The 17,324-nt window shown below is 38.6% G+C and overlaps 1 protein-coding gene across 1 annotated transcript in view; it reads left to right on the forward strand.

Annotated features, from left to right (window-relative positions):
• The window catches only part of LOC134529374 (fibulin-1-like), a 539,830-nt gene that overhangs the window by 255,586 nt on the left and 266,920 nt on the right, over positions 1–17,324 (forward strand). Inside the window, exon 14 of the mRNA XM_063363371.1 lies at positions 15,020–15,160. Coding sequence (XP_063219441.1) covers positions 15,020–15,160 — 141 coding nt within the window. The remainder of the gene's footprint in view (positions 1–15,019; positions 15,161–17,324) is intronic.

Below are 17,324 nucleotides of genomic sequence, written 5' to 3' on the forward strand. Positions count from 1 at the left end.
CGCCAACGCTACATCATCTTCTGCAGCTCCACTTCATCATTTTTTGAGGTATGCTACATGTTTCGTTAATATTTTTATGTTTCTCAGCTTTTTTGTAGGTTATCAGAAGCTAGTTTTATCTCTGTACACTTGTAGGTGGGTAACCAGGAATTGTTTAGCTTAAACGTTTAACAGTACTTTAAATATTCTAGCATTTTTGGGTTGTGCATTAGAGTAGTTTTGAGGTTATGTAATCAATCATTTTTAGTTAACATTGAATACTTTTTCAGCTCTAACTTTTATCAGTACTTTAAATATTATACCATTTTTAGGATTGTACATGAAGGAGCAGCTTTGAGGTAATGTTTGCAACTTTTTTATTTAGTTACATTGCTAACAGTTTAGGTAAGTAAGCTTGAGGGCTAGAGTTTTGAGGTTATGTTTGCAACATTTTCGTGTAACATCTAGCTACATTGTTTTATTTATTCGTTTGTTATAGTTCTCCGTACGTAGAGCTTCCTTCGCCTGTTCCGTATGTCGAGACCAGTCTGCAGATTGCTGTGATGGCATCTACCATGCAGAAATGCAGTTTCTGTCCGGCCGTGTTTTTGCTGGCCCACAACCGCTACCGACATGAGCGCCAGTGTGCCGAGAACCAGCAGCGTGACTTCCAGCAGTGCCATCTGTGTGGCAAGATGTTTGCATGCAGCGACAAGATGCAGCGGCACCTGTCAACATGTGCTGGAGCTGTCGCCACGACATCAGGCATGCGGTGCAGTTTCTGCTATAAGTTCTTTGCCCGTGCTGATTTTGCTAGACGTCATGAGAAGTCTGCTTGTGGCCTCACCCTAACCGCATAGCACATTCCTGCAACAACTGTGCCAAGGAGTTCGCCAGGGCTAACAAATTGAAAGCCCACATCAAGGTGTGCAAGGGGTCTGCTCCGCCTCCAACAAAGAAGAAGAGGATGGCAGCAGTTAAGCCAGCAGTACTGCCTAAACCTTCGACCAGCCGAACAAAGGTGGTGACCGGCATGGGCTTGGCCAATACCCACGGCTTCATCACCGCCGAAGTGGGATTCAAGGGCAACTTGAAGACTTACGTTTCTGTAAATACGTCAAGTTCTGCCAAGGACATTTGTACGTACCTGAACTCCATCAAGGACAAAATAATAAACCAACTTGTGGAGGAGATTGAAGAGAACGGACCGCTGAAGTTTAATATCGTGCTCGAGTGCGACTACGAAAAACCAGTAGATACCAGTGAAGACAAGAGGGCCTTCAAAACCATGAATGCCCCCCTCTACGGAGTTCATGAGGTGGAGGAGGTAGTTACCGAGTCCATCTCTAATATCTGCAAGGAGGAGGAAGACTACATGGGGAAGGGGTCCGGATTGACTTTGTCGGCCGTTAAGCGACTTCAACTCCGAATAAACGAGCTCGATCCGCTCTGTGCCAGCACCTACATCGAGCTACCTGCATGCATCGAAACAAAACATGCGGTGATCAATCCACAGAACCTCGAAGACCACATGTGCTTTAAGTGGTCAATTCTTGTCAAGTATGTGGAAGGATGGAATCCTGAACGTGTCAACCAGCGCTACCATGACTTGGAGGGGTAGTTCAACTTCAACAACATTGACTTCCCTACTCCAATCAAGCAAATACCGCTGTTTGAAAAACAGAACCTTGGAGTCTCCATCAACATTTACAGTATCGATGAGAATATGAATGTTGTTCCTGCACGAGTCGCTCCTGAAGAGAAAGAACATCATTTCGATCTTCTGCTCTTGGTCAATGACAATTCGTCCCATTTCACCTACATCACTAATTTTTTGCTCTGGTTCGGTCCCAAATCACTACACATCATGATGCTATTCATGTTTGCAAAAGATGCTTCAAGCATTATGATGATCGGGATAGGGTTAGCGGGCTCACTGGTCTTCAGTGTTTGGAAAAACATAGTGAGCTCTGCAAACAGCATGCTGCTATTCGAATGGAAATGCCATCGCTTGATGAAAATAGCCAGCCTCCTGTTCTAAAGTTCAAAAACTTCCATCACAGTGACAAGATGCCCATCGTGGTATATTGCGACTTTGAAGCTATTCTGGAAAAAATCCATACGTGTCACCCGAATCCTGATGAAGCATACACACTGCAGTACCAAAAGCATAAGGCATACAGCTACTGCATTTACGCGAAAGCAGATAACTCCGTCATTCCTGCGCACCTCACTTCTTCACTTCCTTCACAGCCTGAAATATACAGGAGGTGTGACCCAGAAGATAAATTCATATCCCGCATTGTAGAGATTGGACATGATGTGCAGAAAATATTTTCTACATCTGTTACTATGACTCCGCTCACACATGCACAAAACACTGCTTTTCTGCAAGCAAGGTGTTGTTGCTACTGTGGGGGAAAGTTTGGAGGGGCTGTAAAGAAAGTTCATGACTACAATCACTTCACCGGCGAATTTATTGGGCCTGCATGTAATGACTGCAACCTTCTCAGGCGCAGACCAAAAAAGATGATTGTGTTCTTCCACAACCTGGCATACGATCAGAACTTCATTATCAGGAAGTTGGGGTATGATAGTAAAGACATCTTCATCATTCCGAATTCAGAGGAGAAGCTGATAACTTTTTCCAAGAAGTTACATGATAAGTTCAGCATTCAGTTTGTCGATACGTTTCGTTTTATGAGTCGGGGTCTCTGCCTGCAGACAAGTTTATAAGTACTGCTGAGTTTTTCGCTCCTGATTAGTTGGAGTTGGTTACCCGCAAGGGAGTCTTCCCCTACGACTTCGTTGAGTCTTTTGCTCGACTAGACGATACTAGTCTTCCATCCATCGATGAGTTCTTTAATATTCTGACTGATTCTGGTATTTCCGAGGCAGATTACGCTCACGCACAAAATGTCTGGGACAAGTTTCAGTGTGCTACCTTAGGGGAGTACGCTGACTTGTACCTAAAGACGGATGTTCTGATTTTGGCGGACGTATTCGAGAATTTCCGCAGTCTTTGCTTGGAAACATATAGTTTAGATCCGTCTCACTACATTTCTTGTCCTGGGTTCGCTTTCGAAGCGATGCTTCGAACCACAGGTGTACAGCTAGAGCTACTCACAGATTACGACATGTATATGTTTGTGGAGGCTGGTATTCGCGGTGGTGTAGCGCAAAGCATTAAACGTCATTGCGTAGCCAATAATGCCTACGTACCAGAAACACATGATGCTTCCAAGCCATCCACATTCCTGGAGTACATTGATGCAAACAACTTGTATGGGTGGGCGATGTCTCTGTCGCACCCCATTCGTCATTTCCAATGGACAGACACATCAATTGATGTCATGTCTATTCCGGAAAATTCATCCACAGGCTACATTATCGAGTGTGATGTGGAGTACCCTCTCGAACTCCACGAAAGTCACAAAGACCTGCCATTTCTTCCCGTAAATCAGTGTCCGCCCAGCTCAAAGCAATCAAAGCTGATGACAACGCTGGAAAATAAAGAGCACTACATCGTTCACTACAAAAACCTACAACAAGCAGTATCGCATGGTCTAAAAATCATAAGAATACATAAAGTTCTTCAGTTTGAGCAGTCGACATGGTTAGGGCCCTATATTCAGCTGAACACCAACAAGCGCAAAGCAGCAGCCAACGAGTTCGAGAAGGAGTTCTTCAAGCTCGCTGTGAACTCGACATTTGGTAAACTAATGGAAAACAAGAGGCGGAGGCTCAAAATGGAGTTGGTGTGCTCTGAGAAGAGATTTAAGAAGTTGGTGTGCCGTCCGTCCTTCAAGGACCGCACGATGTATGAGCCAAACTTGAGTCTTGTCCACCTGAACCATGAGACCATCGTTTTCGACAAGCCGATCTATGCCACACTCGCAGTACTTGATATATCAAAAACACTCATGTACGACTTCCACTATAATACTATGAAACCGAAATATCAGGAAAATATTCATCTGGCATATATGGATACAGACAGCTTTGTGTATGAGATTCAGACACAGGACTTCTACCATGATCTAAGAGCCGACCCTAAGTTTATGTCTGAATTCGACACCAGCTGCTACACTCCTGACCACCCATGCTTCTTCCCCATCAACAAGAAAGTTGTTGGCAAATTCAAAGATGAATGTGGGGGAGAAGTAATGAGCGAGTTTGTCAGTCTGCGGGCCAAACTCTATGCATACAGGTGCGGTGGCAAGGTCGAGAAGAAGGCTAAGGGCATCCAGCGTTGTGTGGTCAAAAACCACATCACATTCGGTGATTACCTGGATGCCCTGCAAGACCACCACACAAGGAGGGTAGGTGTTAGAGCCTTACGGTCGAGAGAGCATGTGCTGTACAGCGAATACAGCAATAACCTAGCCATAACATGGGAGGACGACATACGTTTAATCTGTGAAGATGGTATCCGCACGGTCCCCCACGGCTATATCGGAGGCGATGAATAATATTTTTTTGTAAATAGTTTTTGTTGTAAATAGTTGGGCAGTTTGGTTGTTGTTTCCATTCGTTGTATAGTTTCCTTTTTTATAGTTTTCATTTTGTTGTATTGTTTCAGTTTTTGTTGTATACCTAGTTTCTGTTTATGTTGTATATTTTCTGTTACAGTCTATGTTCTTAATATAATAAATAAGATTTTACCTACATATTACTTATTATTTTTTAATTGTTATGACCTATATCCCCCCAAGGTACTGATACTTATAAATGTTGTAGAGAATGGTAAAATGTAATTATACGCAAACAATCAGTCTGTTTGTAGAAGTCATAGCGTTAGGATATGTACGAGTATATTAATTAGGACTCGTCAGATACCCGGGTTGCAGTGACGGCAAAGGAGAACTTGGTGAATACAGGCTACCGACTTGTCTCGTCTTGTCTCCCGACTTGTCTTGACTGTCTAGACTTACTCTGTCTAGACCCTCTCTGTCTAGACTTGTCTCGACTCGTTCCCGACCTGTTTCGACTGACTACATAACACTTGGCGCCATCCGGCAGTAACTTTAAGAATTAAAGATGGCGACGGTGGCGCGCTCCGGCCGTAACTTTAAGAATTAAAGATGGCGATGGTGTCACACTCGTGTAGCAACAATAGGAACTAAAGATGGTGGTGGGGGCATCTTCTGGTATTTATTATATGAACTAAAATATGGCGACAGTGGCACCATCTACCAGCCAACTTGAGAACCAAGATGGCGGCGCCTCTGACAACTAATTTTTGAATTTGGCGCGCGATACTAGCGACATCTACCAGCCAACTTGAGAACCAAGATGGCGGCGCCTCTGGCAACTAAATTTTGTATTTGGTGCGCGATACTAGCGACATCTACCAGCCAACTTGAGAACCAAGATGGCGGTGCCTATGGCAACTAATTTTTGAATTTAGTGCCATCTGGTAGTCTGTGCTGGAATTAAAGATCGCGGTTGTATAATAATTTTAATTTCAAATGTGGCGCCTTAGTTATGCATTAAGGAAGGCAAAAACACCCTCCCCCCCATTTATCATAAACTTGCCGTCAGAACGTAGCATATATAGATTATTTATTCCACTATATCCTAACTGGTCTCGTGGTCTGGTTGGTAAGGTGCCTGCTTTCTAACCTCGACATCCTGGAGATTTCACGTCCCATGGATCGAATCCCAGCCTCGGCATTGAAAATATTTTAGTTAAAGAAAAAAATAAAATAATCCTTGCTGCTACCTGGTGGCGACCAACAGAACTATATGACGTTACAAGATGTCTGCCTCCATCAGACGATAACAAGATGGCGGCCACCAGCAGACGAAACAAGATGGCGGCCAGCAGCAGACGAAACAAGATGGCGGCTGATGATTACATCGAATTTCGAAAAGTTGAAGTTCGAAAAAAAAATTCGAATCCAAGATGGCGGCCATGACGAAAAGTGCAACGGTGACATCACGATTTGAAGTTGGTGGAAATTTCTAGAAATACAAAATGGCGGATGGATTAGCATGGATTAACATATGGATTAGCATAGATTGGTATACGGATTAGCATGGATTGGCATGGATTAGCATAGATTGGCATGCGGATTAGCATAGATTAGCATAGATTGGCATACGGATTAGCATAGATTGGCATGGATTAGATTACATTAGCATACGGATTAGCATGGATTAGCATACGGATTAGATGACGTCATCCAAGATGGCCACCGATGACGTCATCCAAGATGGCCGCCGGCTTCTGGCTCCTGCGCCTGTCCTTGAATCGGCATTTTCCATCTACTCGTAACGGGACACTTTTTCGTGTGTACATGGCTGATGAACGTAACGGGACACTTTTTCGTGCGTGCATGGCCGTCGGATGTGACGTAATCCAACATGGCTGATGAAGCGAAGCCTTAAGGTGGCTGCCGCGGATCTCCAGATCCCCCTCCCTCCGCCCCTGCCCCAGAACGAACCAAATACATCTACTCGTAAGCGGTAGATTACTAATCCCCTCGGTTATATTAAAGTTGGTTTATAACGCCCCCGAAGTTTTCGTGTTTTGTATTTCCTCGTTCCTTGATGCATCCGGAAATTTTGAGATATATATCTTCCAATGTCGACGTTACTAGCAATAAACTTGTGCTTCAATTCCATTTTCAAGATTTGTTTAGATATATTTGGCATTTACGTGGGCTAATAGCTGTTAACTTTATGTTTACCAATTTTTTAAAGAGGAATCGTCAACTGAAGTTCGTCCTCGTGGTTTGTCCTAGTGGTTCGTGTTTTAAAAACAAAATATGTTAAAACAGACTCGTGGTTTTCAGAATGACTCGATGTCACATTGCGGGTTAATGTATCTGGGTACCGTAAAGGCCCTGCTACAATTGACTTGTCCAATGCCATGTCCGTTGGACACAACTCACCTATTGGTCCACGAAACCCTGTGACGTCATATGTCTTGTCCCTTCGTCCCTTGTCCCTTCGTGATCAAGCAGTTAGCGAACTTTTATAATTTTGTCCCTTATTGAGTTTTCCCATGCAAGAAAAATAAGTTTGAAAACATGTAAAAAATGTAAGCAAACATAAATTATTTAAAATTAAAAAAAAAACGTAAAATGTCTACAGAGGATCACAATCCGCGCGGGAAAATTAGTAGTATACAAACAATAAAAACAAAGTGAACTTTGTGAATTGACCATTATGTACCGAATTTGGAAATAGGTCACGTAATTACTTTGTCATTGAAATGTCAGTTTACCGAGCTACCTTTCAAACATAATAAGCTTGGCAATATTCACATCCTTACTAATATTATAAATGCGAAAGTAACTCTGTCTGTCTGTCTGTCTGTATGTCTGTTTGTTTGTTTGTTACCTTTTCCCGGCTGAACGGCTGAACGGATCGTAATGAAATTTGGCAAGGAGATAGATTATATCCTGGGGATGGACATATGCTATCTTTTGTCTAAAAAAATAAATTTTAAACGGGTTAAAAAAATATATCTTAATTTTATGTAATGTGTGTCATAGATATACTACTGTTAGTGTCATTCCTCTATGTCTGCCGAGCAATAGCTTTCAAGTCATTACGTTACGTTTTGCTATTGTAAGGAACTAAGTAGAGAGTAAGAAGAAAATAAAGATCTTGACAGTTTTTAGTGTCGCCATATTTGTTTCAATTTTCAATACCGTTTTTGTATATTACAATTTAAATTGCAGAAAAAAATCATGTTTCATAGACACATAAATAGTGAGTGTGTGTCATTTCTCTATGTCCACGTGGTCTCGCCGCGTCAATTTTCTCCTTGGGGCGAACCCGTCCGCTTGATTAAATAAACAGCATTTATCGTTGAATGATTTCATGATTTATTTCATTAAAATCTGCTCTCATAAAAAAGTTAGTTTTATAGTCATTCAATAGGTCTCTCTCTCTCTCTCTCTCTCTCTCTCTCTCTCTCTCTCTCTCTCTCTCTCTCTCTCTCTGAAGATCAATCTATGAATCGTTACAAATTTATTTCCTTTATTTATTTAGTTTTATTTGATACAATATGATTTCACTAAAAATCAACTTCTACCCCTTCCTATTTTCATTTCCACATTACGAAGTTTCACTTCTTCCACGTGGAGGGACTCCACGCAATATTTTTGCATGCAATTAAAAACTATTTTTTAATGATGCCAAATAAGTATAACTTATCATGCGCGTACCTAAGTACACGCACCCATTTTTTAAATTTAATTTCTTCTTATATATTTTCTCCCTATCTAGGGCACTCATAATTCTTTTAAATTTTAAGTGTATGTTTTCAATGTCATTCGAGTTGTACAATTTTTTTTTGTCAAATTGGTCATTATTTATACTTTGTTTCATTTTGGAAACATACGTATTTTAAGTAAAATGACAAATAAAAAAAATTAGTTTCACTAACATTCTTATGTTATTATTGTGTGGATAGTTTCAAGTTTAATATTATGTTGGTACATAAATCCTTAAACTTATAAATTTCTTCGAAATTTATTCATAGGTTGGTAGGGCCTACTAATATTTTATATTTGTCAATATTGTAATTTTTTTACAGTACCTACTTATTTGCAAGGAGTTTGGTTTAGTGTTTATAATTTATCTGCTGAGCGTCAAGAGTGTTAGGGCTGCCGATACCGAAGACCAGAAATATTTATCAATTATGTAATATATTGTTCAAAAATTTAAATTTTACTATTTCAGGAAAGTTGATTTTTTTTATTAATTATTAGAATAGTTACGTGTAATTGCCATCTTCCTTTATTTCATATTAAACATTATGTTTGGTTGAGTGTGAGACAATTTCATTTATGTATGTTTTAATTTAATTTAATTTATTATATATATTCTTACCTACCTAATTCTATTAATTTTCAAGTGGATGTTAACATTGTCATTCGAGTAGTACAATTTTTTTTTGTCAATATGGTAGTTATTTATACTTTTAGTTTCATTTTGGACTATGTTTTTTTTTTTTTTTTTTTTTTTTTTTACTTAATTCAAATATTTGTGGTGTGTACATAGAAAGAATTCTCTATTAATTTCTATACTCCTTTGGATAAGCGGAATATGGCCACCACAGTTTTACATTTAAACAAATCCTACAAATGTTTTAAACATTATGACAAATAAAAAATTGTTTCAAAAACATCGTTAGTTTTTTTTGGTGTGTATAGTTTGAAGTTTAATATTATGTATGTACGTAAATTCTTAAACATACAGTTATTTATTAATTTATTTAGATAATTATTCATAGGTAGGTAATAAGCTTTCTATTTGTCAATATTGTTATTATGGTAGATAGGAATACAGTTAATGCCTACATTCTTTTATTCCTTTATATCTCTTTCGATTTGGAGTGTTTCCTAGCCATTCGGGGTCCTCAACATCACCCCCCCTTCCCTCCCCCAGGTGGTTAAAGCCCCAAAATTTCGAAAGTTTAAAAAATTTTAAAAATCTATCTCTTTCGATTTTAAGTGTTTTTGAGCCATTCAGGGTCCTCGAACCCCCCGCCCCCCTCTGGGAACAAAGCCCCAAAATTTCGACAATTTCAGGAATTTCAAATATCTATTCTTTCGAGATGGAGTGTTCCAAACCATTCGAGGTCCTGAACATCCACTTTCCGCAAAAGTGAAAGCCCCAAAATTTCGAATTATAATAATATATATAATTTGATGTTGGCATGTATGACGTCGATAAACCCTTACACTGTTTGACCGATCGCCATGAAAGTTGGCACATCGAAGTGTTTTTATCATGGAGAAGGTTTTTATGCTAACCATTTTTTTTTAACTCGCCGCTAGATGGCGCTGTAGCGCATCAACTTCTAAACCTTTCAACCGATCGCCATGGGTAAACAGAAAACCATAGGTCACAGATACACAAACAGTAATTATGTGTCATTTCTTAATGTCCACCACACTGGACATATCACTATCCATTTTGCTGTAACTCGCGGACAATATATCACCCGGTGTTCAGCCCGGGCAAAGCCGGGTACTGCAGCTAGTACCTTATAACACACACTCAACAATTGAGTTTTTTAAAAAAAATACTCAGTAGTATGTAAAGGGTTGAGGGTGTGGTGTTTTGGTGTTTTCCGCCATCTTGGATTGTGACGTCACGCGACCATCTTGGATGACCTTGACCTTTGACCTTGACATTGACTTTCAAATTAGCCTAAATTAGCCAAAATTCGCCAAAAATTGCCAAAATGTCCAGTTTTTTGGAAAATAATTCCACAAAAAAATCTCAAAAATTTAGAAAAATGAAAAATTAGAATTTCGAAAAACCTCAAAAGTATTTTTGCCTTAGAAAGAATTCGAAATCCTAGAAGCAGCTTAAAAGTCCTAAGGGCTAGCAACTCTAAACCACCGAGGTCATGACCTTGAAAATTAGGATGCCATGGCAGCCATTTGAAATTATGACGTCACCGTTGCAATTTTAGTTACTACCGCAATCTTGGAAAACCGTAATTTTTATGCTAGAAATTTGTAAAAAATTTCAAAAATTATAATAAAATTTTAATAATATATTATTTTTAAAACGCACTTACGCCTTGAAGTCCTCGGTTCAATCCCTGGACAATGCAAAAAAAATTATTTTCAATAAAAAATAATAATTTTAATAACTATGGTGGTAGGACATAAAATATACATAGTTTTCAAGCCAACCATCTTCCTATAAGCCGTTATAACCGCCATATTGGAAATGCATAATTATTTAGCTAGAAATTCGGGGAACAATTCAAAATTAATAAAAAAATCACTAATTAATTTACTGATTAATTAGATCGACTTATGCCCTTGGTACGATCCTGGACGATGGAAAAATGTTAATCTAATAAAACCCCAATTTAACATAATAGTGACAGGTTTGAGAAATAAATCACCTCAAGTTTTTTACAAACGTAATATTCATTACATAATTTCTATTCTAATACAGGAACACTTGCTAAAGCCAGCAATCTTATAATCATTTAGGCCTGCATAGGCGTGAAATGACTAATTCTTAGCTACAACCTGCTTATACTAGACAGAGACCAGCCAAAACCTTTACTGACATAGTCCTCCTCTTCTTGACGGAGTTTCTGGATACCGTAGTTAACAGTTTTCTTCACATCGTTACAACTGTAAATTACTGCAGCCGATGTCTTGAATGCACACTATTTAACTTTGTCATCCAACGGATATGGCTTTCCATATATACATTCCAACCACGAGTTATATTTTAATAGACCGTTTGTTGCTACATCTTCAGTAAGATTTTTGATAATGTCCTGTCTGATATCATCAAGAAAAGTACAAATGTCCTTCGACTCACTTAACGTATTTAGATAGTAGTAGTCTTTCAATGTTCCACGAAATGCAGACTGCGCCAAGTATAAGCCATTATCATTTACCTGTAATGCACCGATCACAGTCTTAGGTTTAGTTTCATGTCCAGACGCCATAGCAATCGGTTGCTGCTCATCTGTTTTTTTTTGCCTGTATGCTCACGAGTCTCCAATCTAAACCGAGGAGTCTAAATTTCTGCAGGTAGTTCAACAGTAGGTCATGACCTCGGTGGCTTAGAGCGGCTAGCTGTTAGGACTTTTAAGCTGCTTCCAGGATGTTGAGTTCTTTCTAAGGCTAAAAGACTTTAGAGGTTTTTCGAAATCCTATTTTTTTTTTCAAATTTTTTGAGATTTTTTGGCGGAATGTTTTTTCAGGAAAGGTCTAAGGTCAAGGTCATTCAAGATGGCCACCGTGACGTCACAATCCAAGATGACGGAAAACACCACAACACCACACTCTGAACCCTGAACCTTTTTACATACTATTCTCATTCATTGTAGAAATTCTCCACTGTAAAGGTGTAACAACACAACAATTGGTTTAAATATATATCAAACATCAGCATTTATTAATTTTAATTTACATTTCTCTTTGGCTATACATTTTGTCTTGTATACAAGGCATCGAGATAAACTAGAGGTGGAAGAGCCGAGTGTCCACAGAGTCGCTAATTAAGACTAAATCAATTGTAAAACATACCAAAGATGCATGTAAATATTACAAAATATATTAGCCATTAGACAATCCACCCACATATATATGGATAAATATGAGAAGTTAAGGACGAATTTGAACTAGAACATAATGCTCATTCGAGTAAGAGTACATAAGTACAGTGTTTGTGTAGTCGATTTTCTTGAAGTTTTTATCTGCAGTCATCAGCTTCAGAATAAAGTATTTCACAAGTCCACACCAATATCTTCCTTGCAAAATCAAAACAATGGCGGCTGATCCCCAGAGTGGACTCTAAGTCTCTTCATAGTATATGGATTAAACTTCACACATCTACCGCAAGCACATAAGGGTCGCTCCAAAACAAACAATTTTTAGCTCAGCAAGACTGTCAACAGAAACTAGGGAGGCCTGCACAGTCAAACTCCCACACAGCTGTAGAACAATGGTGGCACAATAAGTTAAACTCTTGTCAATAAGGATTTTCTCATTGTTGAAGAAACAGTCAACAGACCTTCTTAAGAGAGTAGTATCTGAAAGATAAAGACCGCTATTTTGTTCATCATGAAAACAACTTAAAGTCCAAAACCACAGTTCACAATAATATGCCATGAAATTTGTAGTCCTTACATCCATATTTTTTTTCGGAGCACTATAACTTTCGTGTACAATGTATATGTCTGTTTGAAAACTCAGAATGGAAAGGTTTTTTAACCGGTAGGGGAAATACGAAGGACAAAAGGGATCCAACCCTCACCTAATTATTGGCTTCAAAAATATTATGAAAAGTCAAAAGTCATTTCAACACATGGATCATGGTAGCATAGTAAATCAAAATTAAACATAACAAATGAAACCCAGAATCTCCTTTGTCTAGCTATCCTATCCTTAAGCCTTTTTTAGCAAGTTAATCCAACCAGTATATGATACATAACTTTCGTACATTATTCTTACATAACACCTATAGCAAACAGTTCCTTATTCACATCAAGTGATGTATACTTGTACTTCCTCACCCATTGTACTGTGTAAGTTTGCTTTTATACATCTCCTATCGACTAACTTGTCCTGTAATGATACACTTGCTTTCTTAGATTCCTCTGAGGATGGATTTTGACTTGCTGTCTCACTCATGTTTAAGACTTGTTTCTTATATGAAATGATCATTCACAGAAAAAATATAAATATTGTCATTATTACACAATAGATAAAAACAATGATACAGATTTCCATAGATAATCTATTCTAATCATCCAAGCAGCAACTCTTGGAAATGTTCCAAGTCCCAAGAAGTATGGGTTCCTAATGACAATAAACAAAAGTACACTCCCTATTACGGACACCTATCGTATATAATGTATCCTGCGACAGATCATATCCTTTGATAAGATCGTATCCCTCTAATGAAATAGTATGACTCTAATGAAATCGTATCCTTGCAATGAGATCATATCCTCGTAATTATATCGCATACCTGCGATGAAATCGTATGCCTTTAATGAGATCTTGTCCCTACGATGAGAATGTACTTCTGTGGTGAAATCGTACTCCTGTGATGAGATCGTAGGGAGCGCGTCGTTTGGCCTAAAACTGTTTCAGAACATTCACTTGGCCTAAACTTTTTTTACCTAAAGTCATTAGGCCTAAAATTACTTGGCCTAAAGACGTTTGGCCTAAAAATATTTGGCCTAAAACGATTTGACATAAATTTCATTTGACCTAAAATTATTTCGCTACTAAACTTGACAGGATCACCCGCTGGACCGAACCCGAGATCGCCAGATGGTAGACCAAAGATAGTTTCCGTGTTGTTTATTGATGTTATTTTTACAGTTGGTTTTATGTATTCAGTTAGGGAATGGATACTGATACTGATACTGTTAGTTCTTTATTAGGGAAATTTACCTATCACCTAAGTAAAATATAGTTAAATAAGTCTAATGTTTAAGGTTTAAGGTCAAATTCATAGGCCAAAGTCATCCAATATGGCTGGCTGACGTGACTTCAGAATTCAAGATGGCCGAGAGGCACCTCTCACCTCAGCCCAGCTCCCAAGCGCCGGACATACTATTATATACTACTTATTGACAATTGTAGCTTACAACCTTGTTTTGACATTTGATAACAGTTATTGTTTGTCTGGTGCAAAATGTAGGTTTAAGTATAATTCTCCTATAAATATATTGTGGTCTAGTTCTACCTCTACTGATTTATAATGAAAATGAAAATAGAGAAATGTACTAGATTCATGAATTAATTTACGCTTACTTTACCGCAACATTAGTTAAAGAAAGTAGTTTTTGTTGCCAAATCTTATAAGGCCAGCTTACAAATGATCCTGAAGCGGAGACGAATCACATAAACGGAGATGGAACAAATGGAACGCAGAATCTACAATGGCATGCATGCGGACACGGAGCCTTATGGATTATCTCGGCATTGCTAAGCTATTGCGTTAACGTTCCTCCGTGCAACCAATAGAAGGCGAGTATTAGGCTGGGGTGGTAGCCATGTTTGTATACGTTTTAAATACGTTAAAAATATTTCAAGTACGAGAGTTTTTAGTGTTCTCTCACTACCTCATAGTTTATTTTAATTACATATGTAAATGCTTAACGTATTATAGTATAGTAAGTTAATTTTTATCAATAAAATTTATTTTTACAATTATAAGATTCAATCTCATTGGTTGCTATTTGTTACGTTTCCATGCATTGTAGCTGAAGATAGGCGACAAATTTTCCCGGAAAATCCGTCTCCGTTTACGTAATCCTTCTCCGTTTCCGTGCCATTGTAGAACGGGCCTTAGTAACAAGTGTGGTTATGTTGACAACTATTGTTAGACAGAAGTGTACCATGTATACTTCAACCTTTACTCGTTTGCTACAACTTTTTAAAATCTATGTGAAATTTCTGCTCATAAGAACTTGTGATCCCAAGAGCTCTTGGTTTACAATTGTTTGCAACAGGACTTGCGTCTTAGTGAAGCAGGCCCCTGGCGAAGGTCCGCATGACGCTCTCCAGTTTGATTGCAGACGTGAACGAGTGCCAGACGAACGGACACAGCTGCCTGGCCAGCCAGCGGTGCGACAACACTATAGGCTCGTACCAGTGCATCCGCTACACCAGCTGCGGTACCGGGTACACGCTCAACGCAGAGACTGGCCAGTGCGAAGGTGAGCAGGCTGCTTTTCGACGCGGTCTGCAGGCTGATAGGGGGTATATAATTTCCCCCCCCCCCCCCCCCCGGGACCAAACCAAATCCTAAGAAATCGTGAAAAAATCTATCTATCCCACCAATAAAACGAAAAAATTGAAACCCGAATAGCAGGCAAAGAAGATAAATCACTTCCCCTCTTTACCCCCCCCCCCCCCCCCAACTAGATGAAATTTTGCACACGCTTCTGTCTACAGACGCAGGTTTACTTACAAGTTCATATTTTTGAACGTTGAAACAAAATTTTTTAAAGTATTTTTCTACCAAATGTTACCGCTTGCAGCTGCTGCTATTCGTACCAAGAACTGTTTTACACAAAAGTTTTATATAACATTTAGATTGATTGTGGGTAACTTTGAACTGATTTGATAGAGGGCTTACTAAGGGAGTTGTGAATTACGTTTTGTCTTCCTAACCTCATGTCCCTTTAGCTAAATCTTAACAAAAGCTTAAACTACGTTAAATGACATGAAATGCCGGTATTATTTTCTTTCATATCAAGGGAGTGAAAGGGATTTTTCAGTTTACAAGAAATTACCGAACTCCAACCCTTTAGTCTGATTTCCCACATCGACAAACTCGAATGAGATTTTCTATATATTTATATATATATATATAATTTAAGGTATAGTCTGGACGTAATTTATTCAAAATAAAGTTATATAAAGATATATAGCAATAACGATAGTTATGCAGAATATATTTATAAACTCTATAGCTTCCTGAGGCTGAGGTCTCTGTGGACAATAAATTCATAAACTAGGTAGACATTTTGGGAATTCTCCCAATAATAACGACTGTAATAGGTAGTACAACTTCGAAATCTACCTACAAGAAGTCAAGACAAATTAAAATCCGGTCGGTAAAAGATTGACCGTTTTATTTTAATATAATAGTTTACAGTAGTATGTTTTGGCCTGTCCTGGCACAGGCTTCAGGCTGAGGTTCCTAAGGTGCCGACCACCATCTTGGACTGTGACATCACGGCGGCCATCTTGGATGAGTGTGACCTTGACCTTTAACCTTGACCTTGACCCTGGATGCCATTTTGGATTCGCCATCTTGGATCCGCCATTCTGGATGATGTCATTTTGTATTCTGGAACATTCCGCCATTTTGATTTATGATGTCACCGTTGCAATTATCGTTACAGCCGCCATCTTTAAATTCTTTATTACTATCCTATTTTAATGGGGGAAAAAATAAAATTTATAAAAAATTTAATAAATAAAATTTTAATAAATTATTTAAAAAACAAACATTTATGGCACGGAGCTCGGAGTCCTAGGTTCGAACCCGGTGAGAGCAGAAAAAAAATAAAAATGGCGACATGTCCTTTCCTCACAGTGGCTGCTGACAGACTGCCCCCACCACTTTGTTAATATCATATATATCGTCAGGTAACATGACGTCATGTCAGTCCATTTTGTCTTCGTTGCTGGAAGCCATCATCATTGTATCGTTGGCTAGAGTGCGCTGATGCCATGTTAGTTTAATTCTTACCCGCTAGAGTGCAGTAATCTTTTATTATAACTGTGACACCCGCCATCTGGTCATTTCGATGCCATCTTGAAAATCCGTAATTTTAATGCTAGAGATGTGGGAAAAAGTTCAAAATTCATTAAATAAATTAGGAATGAATATACTGATCGATTCGATCGATTCCTGTCCTTCGTTTGACCCCTGGATGATGAAAAACATTTAATTTTATATAAAAAACTAGCAGACCCGACAGACGTTGTCCTGTACACACGTCGTTCATTCGAAAATTTCAAACATTCTTCAATAAGCTGTAACAATCTGGACTGTTTTGATGAAAATTATAATTCAAGAGTTATTTTAATATCTAACTTCATTACATGTACACTTATACAAATTCGACCGATCGGTAGCATGTGAGTATATACTGTGTGTGTAAGTATGCATATACTGTATGAGTGAAGTGAAATGTAGAAGCTGTGTTAACAAAAAGATGCATCTATTACCACACTTCACGGATGAAATTTGTAGACTGGATAATAGCAGCCACTGTCTATGATTATTGACACGGATATTTATAGGCGTTACCGAAAATTTTAAGTAAATGACTGATTACAGGTTGGGATATTATCCGTGGAGTGTGG

Source organism: Bacillus rossius, chromosome 2, assembly GCF_032445375.1.
Source record: "Bacillus rossius redtenbacheri isolate Brsri chromosome 2, Brsri_v3, whole genome shotgun sequence".
In the NCBI taxonomy this organism is placed as follows: domain Eukaryota; kingdom Metazoa; phylum Arthropoda; class Insecta; order Phasmatodea; family Bacillidae; genus Bacillus; species Bacillus rossius.